The sequence below is a fragment of the Balearica regulorum genome, chromosome 30, assembly GCF_011004875.1.
Source record: "Balearica regulorum gibbericeps isolate bBalReg1 chromosome 30, bBalReg1.pri, whole genome shotgun sequence".
In the NCBI taxonomy this organism is placed as follows: domain Eukaryota; kingdom Metazoa; phylum Chordata; class Aves; order Gruiformes; family Gruidae; genus Balearica; species Balearica regulorum.
Window position 1 is genome coordinate 1,347,886 of NC_046213.1, and position 15,163 is coordinate 1,363,048.

A 15,163-nucleotide genomic window follows, 5' to 3' on the forward strand; every position below is an offset into this window, starting at 1 on the left:
GTGCTTGGGAGGTGCTTTTATTACAGAGCCGATCCTTAGGAAGCCAAGTCTGACAGAGAGATGACACATTTCCCAAAGGCCTCGCGGTTAGAAGGCACAGCAGGATCGTGCCTTTGGAGATCTGGGGTGAATGCAAGCATCTGTAATGTTTGAATTCAAAAAGCAAATAAAGCACAAGCCTGCCCTGGGAAAAACTAGGAATAACCTGTGAAGAGAGATGGGCAGCTTACTGCTGCTGAAGAGGAAACCAACAGATAAGTTTTCTCAGGGCATCCTTGAGCTCCTGGTTCCTCATGCTGTAGATGAGGGGATTCACTGCTGGAGGCAACACGGAGTAGAGAACTGCAACCACCAGATCCAGAGTTGGGGAGGAGAGGGAGGGGGCCTTCAGGTAGGCAACCATGCTGGTGCTGATAACCAGGGAGACCACGGACAAGTGAGGGAGGCACGTGGAGAAGGCTTTGTGCCGTCCCTTCTCAGAGGGGTTCTCAACACAATAGTGAAGATTTTCACGTAAGAAAGAATAATGAAAACAAAACATCCAAGAGCAAGGACAAAACTGCTGACAAGCAGACCAACTTCCCTGAGGTAGGAGTTGGAGCAGGAGAGCCTGAGGATGTGGGGAATTTCACAGAAGAACTGCTGCAAGACGTTCCCTCGGCAGAGTGGTAGTGAAAATGTATTGGCAGTGTGAAGCACAGCATAGACAAGCCCACTGCCCCAGGCAGCTGCTGCCATGTGGACACAAGCTCTTCTTCCCAGGAGGGTCCCATAGTGCAGGGGTTTGCAGATGGCAACGTAGCGATCATAGGCCATGATGGTGAGAACAGAAAATTCTGCTGAGGTTAAAAAGAAGAAAAAAAATACCTGGGCCGTGCATCCTGCATAGGAAATGGCCCTGGTGTCCCAGAAGGAATTGGCCATGGACTGGGGGAGAGTGGTGGAGATGGAGCCCAGGTCGAGGAGGGAGAGGTTGAAGAGGAAGAAGTACATGGGGGTGTGGAGGCGGTGGTCGCAGGCTATGACGATGATGATGAGGCCGTTGCCCAGGAGGGCAGCCACGTAGACGCCCAGGAAGAGGCAGAAGTGCAAGAGCTGCATCTCCCGCGACTCTGCAAATGCCAGGAGGAGGAACTGGGTGATGGAGCTGCTGTTGGGCATTTAGTCCCTCTGGGACTCGAGTGCTGTCCAAGGAGAAAAAGACACGGACATGCTAGGGCAGGCTTCTCTGAGGAAAATCTGTTCTGCTTCTCAGAGAAACCTCCCGCATTGCCTCTCTCCTTCTGAAGAGGACCTTCCTGCTGCTCCCTCCCTTCACTGTTCTGACTGAGTGTGCCTTACGGCGCAGTGCCCTCAGACAACAGGCTCTGCAGGAGTCATACCTGCTCTGCAGCAGCTGGTAAACAGAAGTGGCAAAAGCCCCACTCACTGAGGCTGTCGCACAGGGGCTTCCTTCATTTTGAGATGCCCTTGTCACACGGGGGGCACATTGATCGAAGGGCCAGATATCCTCAGCTTTTGGATTGCTCTCAGCATCGATACTAGTGAGTCCTGAGAGACAAATGGTTCCCTGTGCCTTAGTACAGAGTCAGGAGAGCTGGTCTCTCCAGCAGTCTTGTTCCCAGCTGCCCTGTCCAGCCCCTCTCAGCTGGAGGATGATCACACTCAGAAGTTACTCTGAGAAAGGAACTGTACAGAGCAGGGCTTTCCAGATCCAAAGTGCAGGTCTCCAAACGCCTCTCTCTCTCGTTCTCAGCCCAGACAGGCAGAGAGCGACACAGAGGTTGTGACTCCTCACACAGATGACCGTACCAACCACTCTGGGGTGTTGTGACCACACCAGAGGGAGTCAGAGGGGAGCAGGGACATCTCATTCCCATGGAGACACATCTGTAGAAGGACGCTCAGGCTCAGTGTCTGAACTGCAGCTGAAACTCCCATCCCCAGACAGCCTGCAAACCATAGCAAAACCAGCAGCATGGACAGATATGGAAACATGGGGAAATACCACGAGGCTTGTGGCGAATAAGGCAAAGTGGCAGAGAAACACTCTGGAGAGCCATGACCTTACCCAGCTGCGCGCGCGCGCGCTCACACACACACACCCCCCGGCATCAACATTACTGGGCAGTGACTTCAAGCTGCAGGCAGAAAACGTGATGCTGCTGCAGTCTTAGGTGATGGCATATTGCCAGGTTTCCAGCAGACCTACTGGTCTGTCAGTCTCAGTCTCTTGTCCAAGCTTACCTTCTTTTCCATTTCTCTCCTCTCCCCAACCCTCACCAGCAGCAGGAAACTGAAAGCACAAACTCAGGAAAGCTCTTTGTCTTTATAGGTATTGCTGCACTGAAAACACTCATGGAAACTCCTCTCAGAAATGTCCGGGGGTTAATCTGGAGCTGTGAGCAGCCCTGACCCACGCAGCACCCTCAAAGGCAGAAGGACCCTGCCCTCGCTGGGGCTCTCTCCTTCCACCCAGAGCTTCTCCCTGAAGTGCTGCGGGGAGCTCCCTGGGCAGGCTGAGCGCTGACCCTGGCAGGTGGCAGAGTCCCTGTCCCAGCACACAGCCTGGGGCACAGAGACCCTTCTCTGAAGGACAGCCCTGGGCACCCCTTGGTGCACACCCAGCTTCTCTGCACTCCTGCAGCCATCCCCAGGAAAAGGGAGCTGTGATGCCCTGTCCCTCTGAGAGCGCAGCAGGGAAGCCCTGCCCTGCAGCACATCTTTCTTCACCCTACGACAACCCTGAGAGTCATCCTGTCAAATTCTAGATTCTATCTGCCATGGGGTGGGATGTGCCAGCTCTAGGAGACTCTTCCAGGATACTCACCTGTGTTGCCCTGCAGCAAGAGACTTACTGTGTAGATGGCTGCGAGATCGTTCCCTCTCACTGAGCTCTCAGCGTCCTCCCACTCCACACAGCCTGTACCTCAGTCTTATTTCTCCTGTCTCCCTTTGCTGCCTGCAGGCAGTGCCCTCAGCCCTGCCGCACTTTGCAGGGGAGCTGCTCCTGGGCAGAGCCATGTCTCTGCAGCACTGCCCACTTGCCATGAGCTCCCTCTGTCCCAGGAGCCCAGCCCAGCTCAGCAGCAGAGGACCAGCCCAAGGCAGCGCTTTCTCCGCCCCCTCTGGGCTCCCTCCAGCTGTCCCTGGGGCTCCTGGGGAACCTGCCTTGAAACAGACTGAAGCAATCAGTGATGTTTCCTCTCTCAGCTGAGAGAGGAACAGCAATTTTTCCAGCAATGCCATTCCTCTTATCAGGAAAAGAGTTAGGTTTAAGACTCACTCTTTCTTCTCCCACCATTACACAGGACACCCAGACAGGGACAGGGAGGGATCTCCTTTACCCCTGCTGAGGACAGGGATTCATCTGAGTCAATTCAGGCATCTCATTCTATATTTGTAATCCTGGGGCTAGAAAAAAATAAGGAAAAAAAATACCCAGGCAGTGCATCCTGCACGAGAAATGGCCCTGGTGTCCCAGAGGGAATTGGCCATGGATTTGAGGAGAGTGGTGGAGATGGAGCCCAGGTCGAGGTGGGAGAGGTTGAAGAGGAAGAATACGTGGGGGTGTGGAGGTGGTGGTCACAGGCTATGATGATGATGATGAGGCCGTTGCCCAGGAGGGCAGCCAGGTAGATGCCCAGGAAGAGCCAGAAGTGCAAGAGCTGCAGGTCCCGCGTGTCTGCAAATGCCAGGAGGATGAACTAGGTGATGGAGCTGCTGTTGGGTATGTGGTCCCTCCAGGACTTCTGTGCTGCCAAAGAGGTGAAAACATGGACAAGTCAGGGCAGGCTTCCCTGAGGAAAATCTGTTCTGTTTCTCAGAGAAACCTCCCGCATTGCCTCTCTCCTTCTGAAGAAGACCTTCATGCTCCCTTCAGTTGCTCTGGTTTTAGGAGCAGGGGCCTCAGCCAGTGGGTTCCTCAGTAGTCTGACCTGCTCTATAGCAGCTAGTATGCAGATGCATTGAAAAAAAGCATTATATTGAGGGCATCACTGAGGTTGGACTCCATGGACTGAGCACAGGAGCCTGGACGCAATGCCTCTGTGGGAATAGTCTCCATGTCCTGGAGATGACATTAGAACTTGGGCCACTTTCCTCTAGAAATTCCTGGAAAAGATTTATCTTTTCTGGTTTTACCATTCTGAGCAGAGGTGACTGCATCTGAATCAACCATTACTGAGAGACACCCTGCTCTAACATCAATTTATCCTTCATCTTCTATCTTCATGCATGATCATGAGAGAGGGCAGTGGGAACTATCACTCTGTGCACACTCTCCCTCAGGTGGGGTGCTCCCATCATGGAGGAAGGCTGCTCAGCATCTTCCTGCCCTGTGCTCCAGAAGGTGGGCTGCAGTGCAGGGGCGTGTTCAGTGAAGTGGTAGAAATCCTCAGCATTTGGATGGCTCTCAGCATAACACTAGTAAGTCCTGAGAGACAAAATAGATCCCTGTGCCTTAGCGTACCATCACAAGAGCTGGTCTCTCCATTGGTCTTGTTCCCAGCTGCTCTGTCCTGCCTTTCTCAGGTATGATCATACTCAGAAGTTACTCTGCAAAAGGAACTGGACAGAGCAGGGCTAGATCCAAAGTGCAGATCTCCAAACTCCTCTCTCTCTTGTTCTCAGACCAGATGTGCAGAGAATGACAGAGAGGTTTTGGCTCCTCTCTCAGATGACCAGACTAACCACTCTTGGTCCAGTTCTGTCCAGTCCTGGGTAAGGTGTCAACACTATCTAACTAAGGACATGCAGGGCACTTTTCATCTGCTCACATGTCCATGCTGGAAAATTCCCAGCAGCATTTCCACAGCCTCAGTATCTCCATGGCTTTATTGTGGGGCTCCTAGATACCACAACGATACTGTGGGAGAGCTGTGCCCTTGTGGAGAACAGTTTGACATGATACTGCAGGGAGGCAGTGTCCTGAGGTGCTATGGCTCTTAGAGAGAGTCTGCTTGTTTCCCCATAATTTCCCAAAGCACTGCACTGCATGATTTCCTAATGCAATGCCTGGATGACCATAAGTTAGAAGACAGGGAGACAGTAGAAGACTGGTCTTCTGAAAAGACAGTAGTCACATTCTCCAGCCTCATGCACTGCATTGCCTGGGGCGCCCAAAATCAGAAAGGGGCTGGGACACCTCATTTCCATGCAGACACATCTGTGGGCAGGACACTCAGGGTCAAGGTCTGAACCACAGCTGAAGCTCCAGTCCCCAGAGAGCCTATGAAAAATGACAGGAGCACCATACTCAGGTGGAGGAACATGGGGAAATACCATATACACATGCCAAAGACGGCAAAGAAGCAGGGAAACATTCTGGAGACCCATTACCTTACCCTGCTGTGCACACACCCCTGACATCAACACTGCTGGGGAGTCAAAGTCCCTCTGTTGTGCAGGAGTACAGGGGCAGCATCAGGAGCCACACAGCTCTCCTCTGCTGGAGCTCTGGGTGCAGAGGAGGCAGCTCATGCCCTGGACACCATGCTCTTTGTGGTAGAAGTTGTTCTGGGTGGGAGACTAGGGGCTTGCTCAGAAGAAGGCATCTGCACTGGAGGAATAGACAGGGAGTTGCCCAAATCCACCCTGCACAGCACTTCTGACAGCACTTTCCTCTCCTCCCCTCTCCTGACATATCTCCACTGCCTGGAGCTCTTACAGTTGAACCTTGGTCTTTTCCAAACTAAATAACAAATAATTCTGTGACTCTTTGACACTCTAGCTGTTTCTCTGCCTTTTCCCATCCCACCCTGTGTACACTCAGCTCTGCCCTGCAGAAAACTTCTGGTGGCAGGGCACAGTCTGGGCCATCATGTTGTTTGGTGATCCAGAGGAGCAAGTCAGAAGAAAACAGCGCAGTGAGAAAACACAATGCTGCTGCAGTCTTAGGCTGAAGTGTGGGTGATGGGATGTTACCACGTTACCAGCAGACCTACTGATCTGTCAGGCTCAGTATCTTGTCCAAACTTAACATCTTCTTCTCCATTTCTCTCCCCTCCCAGCCCTCACCAGCAGTAAGAAACTGAAAGCACAAACTCAGGAAAGCTCTTTGTCTTCATAGTAATCCCTGCCTTGACAGTAATCATAAAAAGTCCCCTGGGAAGTGTCCAGGGGGTGATGTGGAGCTGTGAGCAGCCCTGACCCACGCAGCACCCTCTTAGCAGCAGAAGGACACTGCCCTGCTGGGGGTCGCTCCTTCTACCCACAGCTTCTCCCTGCAGCACCACTGGAGCTCCCCGGGCAGGCTGAGTGCTGACCCTGGCAGATGGCAGAGTCCTTGCCCCAGCACACAGCCCCCTGGGGTGTAGGGACCCTGCTCTGAAGGACAGTCCTGGGCACCTCTGACTGCACACCTGGCTTCATAGCCCTGTAGCTCTTCCTGGGAGAAGGGAGCTGTTCCTCTCATGGTGCAGCAGGCACTCATTGACATGGGGTTAATCTTCCTCCTCCACACTGAGAAACCTGTGACACCCTGTCCCAATCCAATATTGGGAAGGTTTTGATACGATCCCAAGAGCGAAATTAAGACACAAATGAGGTCAAATGCCATATACTAGAAACAGTTTTTATTATGAAAAGAGTAAAAAAAGGAAAAGGTAAAGGTAACCGATAAGAGCGATAGGACAGGGCAGAAAAGAAAGGCAGAAAACCAAGCAAGACTCCGGGATAGAATCGCAAGAATAGTTACCACCACGGATCCACGGTGTCTTGGTGGAGGGGTCCAAATCTCTCGTTCTGCGACGGTGGGCGAGGGCGCGCCACCCTCATCTTGGCAGTCCCCTTTTATACTGGTGATGGTCTTCACGATGGCACGTACGACACAGCTTCCACGGTTCCAGCCCCGTTCTTCACGCAACTGTTATCTGACTGGGTGGCACATGAGCCGGCAAGGCGTTTTTCACAGGTTGAAAGTCTCTAAGACCCAGCAATTGTCCTTATCATTCTTATCGCACTCAGTAGCTGGAGGGGTTTCCTGCTTGAGCAAAGCGATCTTTGAGACAAAAGTTCTTACAGTCCAGTTTCTCACACACCCATTTAACAGATCTTATAAAGTGAGGGATGTGGTAGCTTTAGGAGACCCCTTCAGGAACGTCATCTGCATTCTACTAAAGCTATACACTTGCCGTGTGTCCTGGTTTTACCCCAGCCGGCAGCTGAGCACCACGCAGCTGCTCGTTCACTCCCCCCACCCCCCCATCGGGATGGGGAAGAGAATTGGAAAAGTTAAAGTGAGAAAACTCGTGGGTTGAGATAAAGACAGTTTAATAGGTAAAGCAAAAGCCGCGCACAAGCAAAGCAAAGCAAGGAATTCATTCACCACTTCCCATGGGCAGGCAGGTGTTCAGCCATCTCCAGGAAAGCGGGGCTCTGTCACGCCTAACGGTTACTTGGGAAGACAAATGTCATTGCTCCGAACGCCGCCACCCCCCCCCCTTCCCCCAAGCTCCTTATAAACTGAGCATGACATCATATAGTATGGAATATCCCTTTGGTCAGTTTGGGTCACCTGTCCTGGCTGTGTCTCCTCCCAACTTCTTGTTCACCCCCAGCCATCCCGCTGGCAGGGCAGTGCAAGAAGCAGAAAAAGGCCTTGGCCCCATGTAAACACTGCTCAACAATAGGTCCATAGAACAAAAACATCTCTGTATTATCAATGCTGTCTCCAGTGCAAATCCAAAACGTATCCCCACACTAGCTACTATGAAGAAAATCAATCCTCTCAGCTGAAACCAGGACACCGTGTCAAGGGTGGTGCAGATTTCTCCCACAATGAGCTCTACGTTGTCTTCCTACTCGAGACTGCACGCTGTCTCCTCTCCCCTCGCTGCCCGCAGGCAGTGCCCTCAGCCCTGTTGTGCTTTACAAGGGAGCTGCTCCTGGGCAGAGCCATCTCTCTGCAGCACTGCCCACTTGCCATGAGCCTCCTCCAACCCAGGAGCCCAGCCCAGCTCAGTAGTAGAGCACAAGCCTGAGGCAGCACTTTCTCTGCCCTCTCTGGGCTCCCTTCAGCTGTCCCTGGGGCTCCTGGGGAACTTAGTCTTCACCAGCAAGGTGTCCCAGGCCTTTGTGCCTTGAGGCAGAACTCTGGAGGAGAACAACCAGTGGTGGATGTGGTTAGGGGATACTTGAGCAAACTCCCCTTCAGTGGATGCTACTTGGGCTTAATATACAGCTGAGGAATGCGTTTTATTTTTTTACTGAGGTATTCCTTTCTTTTTATTGACAGGTTAGAAACATCCTTGTGACTGTGCTGCTTATTCTCCAAATAAAGCAAGTGGGAACTGGTGCAAATGAGCTGAAACATTCAGCTACTGACTTCAGTGGAGAAAGTTTGGATTTGAGAAAGCATGATGCAAGTCCCAGGTATCCAATGACAGGAATGGCAGGGTGTCTGTGGAGTGGGGGATGAGGGAGGTGAAGATTGTCCATAAAGTGCCTGGCAGAAAGGCTATTACTTTTCCTACATATTTATCTTTCATCAGGAGAGGCTCTGGATCAATAAGAATTGTGGAAGGCTGAGATCACTTGTTCTGTAAGCAGAGAAGTAAAGCAAGCTGAGGGGAAGGGGGAAGAAATCCTATTTTCCTATTATTTATTACTGAAATCTTCTCTGTTTGGCTACACTCCTGGAATCGTTCAAATAAAACACACAAGACTTGAAGAATTAAGGAAAATTATGCACAGAGGTTTGGCTTGTTAGGACATTTTGCCTGTTAATGAGCCCTCTGGGGCCATGTTCCTGAACTGCAGGAACTTTCAGATACTGAAAGAAGCTTGAAGAAACCTCTCAAGACATGAAAGTCAGAAGCACCTCGATCTGTCGTTCCCTTTAGACATTGGCCATTCCCTTCAGGGCATTGTCAGTGATGGCCCTCAGTGGCGTCAATCAATGTCCTCAGAAACTTGATTTGCTTCTGACTTTCATGTCTTTAGAGGTGCAAGGGAAGGAGTTCATTGCAATGTTAAACTGATGGTCTGGCCCAAAGGGATATTCCATACCATATGACATCATGCCAACTTTGGATGAATATAGGGACATTTTCCAACTAGAGAGATTGCGTTAGGTAAGTCAAAGCTCAGCTCAGCTAGTGTTCAAATTACTGAGGGGGGATGTAATGGACAACCAAAATAGATTTCGCAGATACTTTGGTAAGGAAAAAAAAAAATAAAAACAAACACCAAACTCAGAACAGAACAAAATAAAAAGAACAAAAAGCAAGAGTTAAGGAAGAGGTGGACACACTGGGCAATGGGGAAGTAGTGGCAAGGGACAGGGAAAAACAGATTCACAGTGCCTCCTTTTCTTCAGCTTTCCCTGGCTGGGTTTGCCTTCAAGCCTCCCAGGTCCTTGAGCCTCCTAGCAGAGTCTGTGGGAAAGAATTGCTTCCCACAGAGAGGGAAGACTATGGTAGGAATGGACTCCTATGGACACACACACCCATGGGAGAAGAAGGGATGCCCTGGGTTGCTGGAGGCCTGACCAATGTCACTGTGGGGATGTTCTCCATCACCCTGGACAGGTCACAATGATGGGCAAAGTTCCTCATCACTAGAAAAAAGTCAAACATCACAGCAATCTTCAAGTAGGGCAGTAATCAGCTGCCAGTCTGACCTAGGTAATTGTACAACCAGCCACTTGTTGACATGGGGCTTTCCCCTTTTGTCACCCCTCCTCTCCATTTTCCCCAGAATTGTTGCTCTCTGAATCACCCTGCTCCCTCCCTTTCCCTGCCTTTGACCCTTCCCCTGGACACAGCAAAAGCTTTTCACATTCCCACAATCCACTTCAAACATCCCAGAGAGGTTCTACATGGTCCCACAAACCCCCTACAATATTCCAGAAGGAGTTTGGTTCTTAGAGGAGACCCAAGATAGTTCTGTCTCTTTGTGACAAGATTAAAAACTCCTTCATGACCCACTTCAAGGTTTCACTAAGGATGTTTCTTTGGTGTCCATCCATCACTGAGCAGAGAACTCTGGTCTCTGTTATCTGGTGCTCCAGACCCTGGAGGGCTGGGTTGCTCTTGAGGGGAACTTCAACAAGTGTCAAATGGGGCTTTCCAGAGCCTCCTGAAATTCAGCCAAGGCAAGAGCAGGTAGGGTGGAATAATTACAGCAGCCCCATGCCAAGGGTCTGAGAGGTCAGAGAGCAGCTTTGCAGAAGAGGCCCTGGGGCTCCTTGTGAGGAAGCCAAAGGTGAGTCAGCCTTGTGCGCTGGTGGCAGCATCTCTAGGGACTCCAAGACTTCTGTCGTGCACAAAGCTAAAGACACCTGTGGGGAACCAGGCCCCCAAACCCACCCTTGCCCTGGGCTCTGGAGGAATTGAATAAAAGCTTTCCATCAGGGCAGGAGAGTTGGAGAGTTAAGCCTGATCCTCCAAGGAAAAATGAGCAAGGATAGGGAAGTGGTTGTCATTATGTCCCTACAAGAAGGCGAATATCAAGCAGTAGAAGGGCAGCTGGCACCAGAGGAGCACTGAGCCATTTATTATGAACTATTTATTATTTGTCCCCAAGACCCTTTCATCCTCCTGCTACTCTACAAGCAAGCTCAAGGACACACACTTCTAAGATGCATCCAGTACACAGCACTTGTCTTTGTGAAAGACCCACACATGGTTTGTGCTGAGGGTCACTCACCTACCATGAGCTCTGGGTGAAGGCCAGGGCCTCCCTGAGCCCTGTCCTCAGGGCCTCCCTGATCTCCCTGTTCCTCAGAGTGTAGATGAGTGGGTTGACCAGGGGCATGAGCACGGTGTAGAAGAAGGAGAGCATTTTGTTGAGCTGCCTCAGGGGGGCTGTTCTGGGCATCATATAGGCAATGAAGAGGGTGCCATAGAAAACAGTGACAATGATGAGATGAGAGGAGCAGGTGGAGAAGGCCTTCTGCCTGCCCATGCTGGATGGCACCCTTAAGATGGCAGCTATGATGCACACATAGGAGACCAGCGTGAATACAAAGGGGAAGACAATGCTCAGGAAACACAGTGCAAAAGCTAGAGCTGCGATTAGTCTGGTGTTACTGCAGGTGAGCTCCAGCAATGGGATAATTTCCTTATGCCCACAGAACTGCAACTGTGATAAGAAGACTGTGACTACTAATGAAACCCCCAGTCCTGCTAGCCAGGATGCAGCCGCCATCTGGAGACAGACCTTCCAGGTCATGAGGTTTGCATACAGCAGGGGCTGGCATATGGCCAGATACTGATCGTAGGACATGGCTGTCAGCAGGTAACACTCCGTAGTTACAAAAGAGCCAAAGGCATAAAACTGAGCCATACAGCCGTGAGCGGAGATGGTTCTATTCCCAGTCAGGAAGCTGGCCAGCAGCCGCGGGAGGATGGTGGAGCTGTAGCAGGTCTCCAGGGAGGACAGACTTTCCAGGAAGAAGTATATGGGAGTGTGCAGATGCTGCTCTGCAACCAGCAGCACAACTATGAGGATGTTCACAATCATGGTCACCAAGTAGATGATGAGCGAGAGGAGGAAAAGTGGTGCCTGGAGTGAGGGGACATTTCCTGATCCCAACAGAAGGAACTCCAACAGTGATGTCCCATTCACCTTTCTCCATCATCATCATAGATTCATCTTCTCTTTTCCCATTTTCAAGAGCAGGGACTTTAGGAAAGAACATTTTTGTCTGCTTTTGCCTTAAAAAGGATGTGTGAAGGATGCTTTAGAAAGGGTTTTTCCCGAGAAAATCAAGTGATTCACTCCTATAGCAGACAACACAGTTGGCCCTGTTAAGGGCTCCCTGGCTAAAGAAAGATGAAGAAAAGCTTCTCCTGGAGGAAGATTTACTTCTGAGCATGTCCATGAATTGCCCCAGAAAGTTGCTCTGTTCCTGCTCTGGCATTCACAAAGAACATCCTTCTGCTCAGGTCCAGAGAGTCATGTCTCCTCTGTTCAACATTATTCCCTGTAGCAGCCAGCTGAGATTTCAAGAAAAGAACTTTAAGACAAGAAAGCAATGTCTCAGAGAGGCAAAATAATATCCAACCCCAATAAAAAGCTTCCTAAGTATGTAAGGCCAGACACCCTCTCTCATCCCCAAAGAAAGATGGACACCGCACCTGGTGAGACATCTCCATTTATGAAAGCTCTTATTTTAGGAAGAAACAATTCTCCCCTCCTCTTTCCAATAGCAAAACCCAGGTCAGGGAATATCAGCTGAGATGTATAAGGGACTGTGTAGTAGGATTGTGTGAGTGGATGCCAAAAAGATGCTCATTTGAGACTCTTAGGGGAAAACAGTGAGAAAAATTACTTTATGCAAGGAGAAACTGCAAGGATGATAATTCAGTACACATCTTTTCTTTCCTCAGCAATGGTTCCTGAGGGCTTTGGGGTTGTCTCCCTGCACACTCCAGCCTGGCAAAAGGACCTTAGCATGACACACATTGCTTGTGGGGCTCCCTGCTCAGCACCAATTCCCAGGATCTCTGTTCCATGGTGCCAAGATCCTGAGCACATCTGGGAGAAGGAGGGAGCTGCAGTGGGAAGGCATGTAGGAAAGGACAGGACTGAGACTCAGGTCTCACTCTAGCTGTCACTGTGCAAAGAACCACAGGCTAAATAATGACCCTGAGGTCTTGCTCAGGAAAAGCTGTCCCTACCTGCCGTCCTCAGCACGAAGGGGCAACCTCAGCACTGGTGGGGCCTGGGAATGAAGGTCAAGGTCAAGGTCTCACCCTCTGCCTCTTCTGCACTGTTGTTCCATTAGTCTGCCTGACACCCGTGGTCTAGGGCTCATGCCTTACTCTGGCCTTGCTGTTTTCTCTCCCAGCAGTTCTTGTGGTGAATCTCCCACAGCATATGAATGTCCCCTGCTCTGCGCAGTGTCCTGGGGTTTATAGCACAAACGAGTCTCTAAAGGACCATGCCACAGTTCAACCTTTCCCAGGGACTGCACAGAGTAAAAACAATATAATTGACTCCCCGTTGAGATGAAAGCTCTGAGATGGCAGAAACTGTGTCAAGATCTTGAGGCAGACATGACTGCCCAGAAACATGAAGTAAACTGATGCAGTACAATGGGCAGGGACATTTCTGAATTTGAGTGCAGGACAGGAAAGTCCCCAGAAATGGGATTCACCTCACTTCCCTGAAGATGATCATACTTTCCATGGTTCACATAGAATTAGAATGTGTCAGACCATTGGAGCTGAAGGCACCAAAGCAACCAATATATCCTCTCAGTTAGGATTCCCCTCTCTGAGACGAGAGGTGCGCAGGGGCCTCCTTAACTCCCCTGATAGCACAAGGGGACCATGATGGGTTGACTGAAACCAGCAGCTAAACACCCACTCTGCCCCACACTCACTCGCCTCTCCTTAAGGACAGGTAGAAAACAGAAGAAAGGCAAAAAAAGTCATGGATGGAGATACTGACCATTTAATAAGGAAAGCAGAAGATGTGTACACAAGCAAAGCAAAAATGGGAATCCATTCACTACTTCCCATGGGCAGGCAGATGTTTAGCCACTGCCTGGGAGGCAATGCCTCAGCATTTGTAATGGTTGCTTGGTGTATTGGGTCTGGCTGAGATGGAGTTAATTCTCCCCACAGCAGCCCTCATGGTGCTGTGCTGTGTATTGGTAGCCAGCAAACTGTTGATAACACACCAGTGTTTTGGCTACTACTGAGCAGTGCCAGCACACATCAAGGCTGTCTTTCCAACAATTCTTTTTCCCCAGCAGCAGGCTGGGGGTGGGCAAGATCTTGGGAGGGGACACAGCTAGGACAGCTGACCCAAACTGACCAAAGGGATATTCCATGCCATATGACGTCATGCTCAGCAGTAAGAAACTGAGAATAGGGGGAGGAACAGGGCGAGGGCATTCGTTGTTTCATTTTACAATGTTTGACTTCCGGAGTAAGGGGCACGCTTACTGAAGCCCTACTTCCCAGGAAGTGGCCGGACATCGCCTGCTGATGGGAAGTAGAGAATAATCTTTGCTTTTTGCTTTGCTTCCGCGCGCGGCTTTTTGCTTTAGCTACATTAAACTGCCTTTATGTCGACCCACGAGTTTGGGGTTGTTTTTCTCCACCTTCCTTTCTCCCCTCCCTGCCTTGCTGAGGAGGCGAGTGATAGAGCGGCTCTGGTGGGCACCTGGCCCCCAGCCAGGGTCAACCCATCACAGTCCTTTTTGGCGCCCAACGTGGGGCTGGACAAGGGCAGTTTAGTATTAAGAGTGCTACAGCTATAGTAGTTATTAAGTTGCAAGCTCCTGTGCAGGTCACGGGGTTTGTTAGCTGTGCTGCTTATCTCTATTTTGCTAAACTTAGGAACATGCTGATACAAACAATGGCTGCTCTGTGCTTTGGCCTAGTGTTGACGATCTTACTGTGCTGGGGGAGCTATTTCGTGGGGAGGATGAAGGAACTTGGGAGCATGCTAGTACAAACAATGGTTATGTGCATGGCCCTGGCATCGATGTTATTGCTGTGCTGGGGGAGCTATCTTGTGGAGATGATGGGGGAATACATCTCTCTCTCTCTACCTGCTTTTGACGTGGATGGTTTCATTATGCAGGCTCCTAAGGTCCTTGTTCACCCTTATGTAAGCTCATTAATATTACTAATTAATACTGCTGGCACATTACGGGTGTTGTGGAGTTTGGTTTTGTCCTGGTTTAAGGGGAGACAACTTTTAAGTGAGGCAATACTGAAACGTGCCCTGAGGCAGCCGGTCCCCGGGTGGCAGGGTGTGTGGAAGGATTTGGGCAGGTTCCTAGGGCGATTATCACCTCCTATAGCCTGGGACTTCACACCTGAACAGGCAAGCAATCCCAGCAAACTGACACGCCACCTGATAGAAGGGTGTCTTGCCTACCCCAATGAAAACCAACAGCTTCTAGCACTGTACTGGGGCCTGGCCTGGGCCTGTCGAGCCACAGTGCAGAACTCTCAGAGGACTGTGGTTGAGGAAGGCACCCAAACTGCAGCTGAGGACACCGTGGCTGAGATAGGGACACAAACAGTAACAACTACAGTAATTGCCCCAGTAGTAAAAAAGAAACAGTGGACCAGGAGGTCAACAGGTCCATATCATTGATTAGTAAGGGAAGAGGAAGAAGAGGAGGAGAGGTTTGAGCAGGAAGCTGGTCCTTCAGCAAAGAAGTGGGAGGAAGGAGTGAGAGAAGTAAGACAAG

At 50.6% G+C, this 15,163-nt stretch overlaps 1 protein-coding gene and 1 pseudogene across 1 annotated transcript; both read right to left on the minus strand.

Annotated features, from left to right (window-relative positions):
- Nucleotides 1–226: 226 nt before the first annotated feature.
- LOC142598716 (olfactory receptor 14C36-like) lies at nt 227–1,161 on the minus strand (annotated as a pseudogene).
- A 9,489-nt stretch (nt 1,162–10,650) lies between these two features.
- LOC104642118 (olfactory receptor 5AP2-like) lies at nt 10,651–13,137 on the minus strand. The gene is made up of 2 exons (XM_010310983.2): nt 13,111–13,137; nt 10,651–11,571 (listed from the first exon to the last, which is right to left on the minus strand). The coding sequence occupies exons 1-2, from the start codon at nt 13,135–13,137 to the stop codon at nt 10,651–10,653; spliced, it is 948 nt and encodes a 315-aa protein (XP_010309285.2).
- Between the last annotated feature and the right edge of the window lie 2,026 nt (nt 13,138–15,163).

What these genes read in the sequence shown, in the direction of transcription:
- LOC104642118 (XM_010310983.2), bottom strand. Translation starts at nt 13,137, where the DNA reads ATGGAAAGTATGATCATCTTCAGGGAA. An exon ending in GTATGATCATCTTCAGGGAA is followed by an intron (nt 11,572 to 13,110) that starts GTGAGGTGAATC and finishes TGATGGAGAAAG; the next exon opens with GTGAATGGGACATCACTGTT.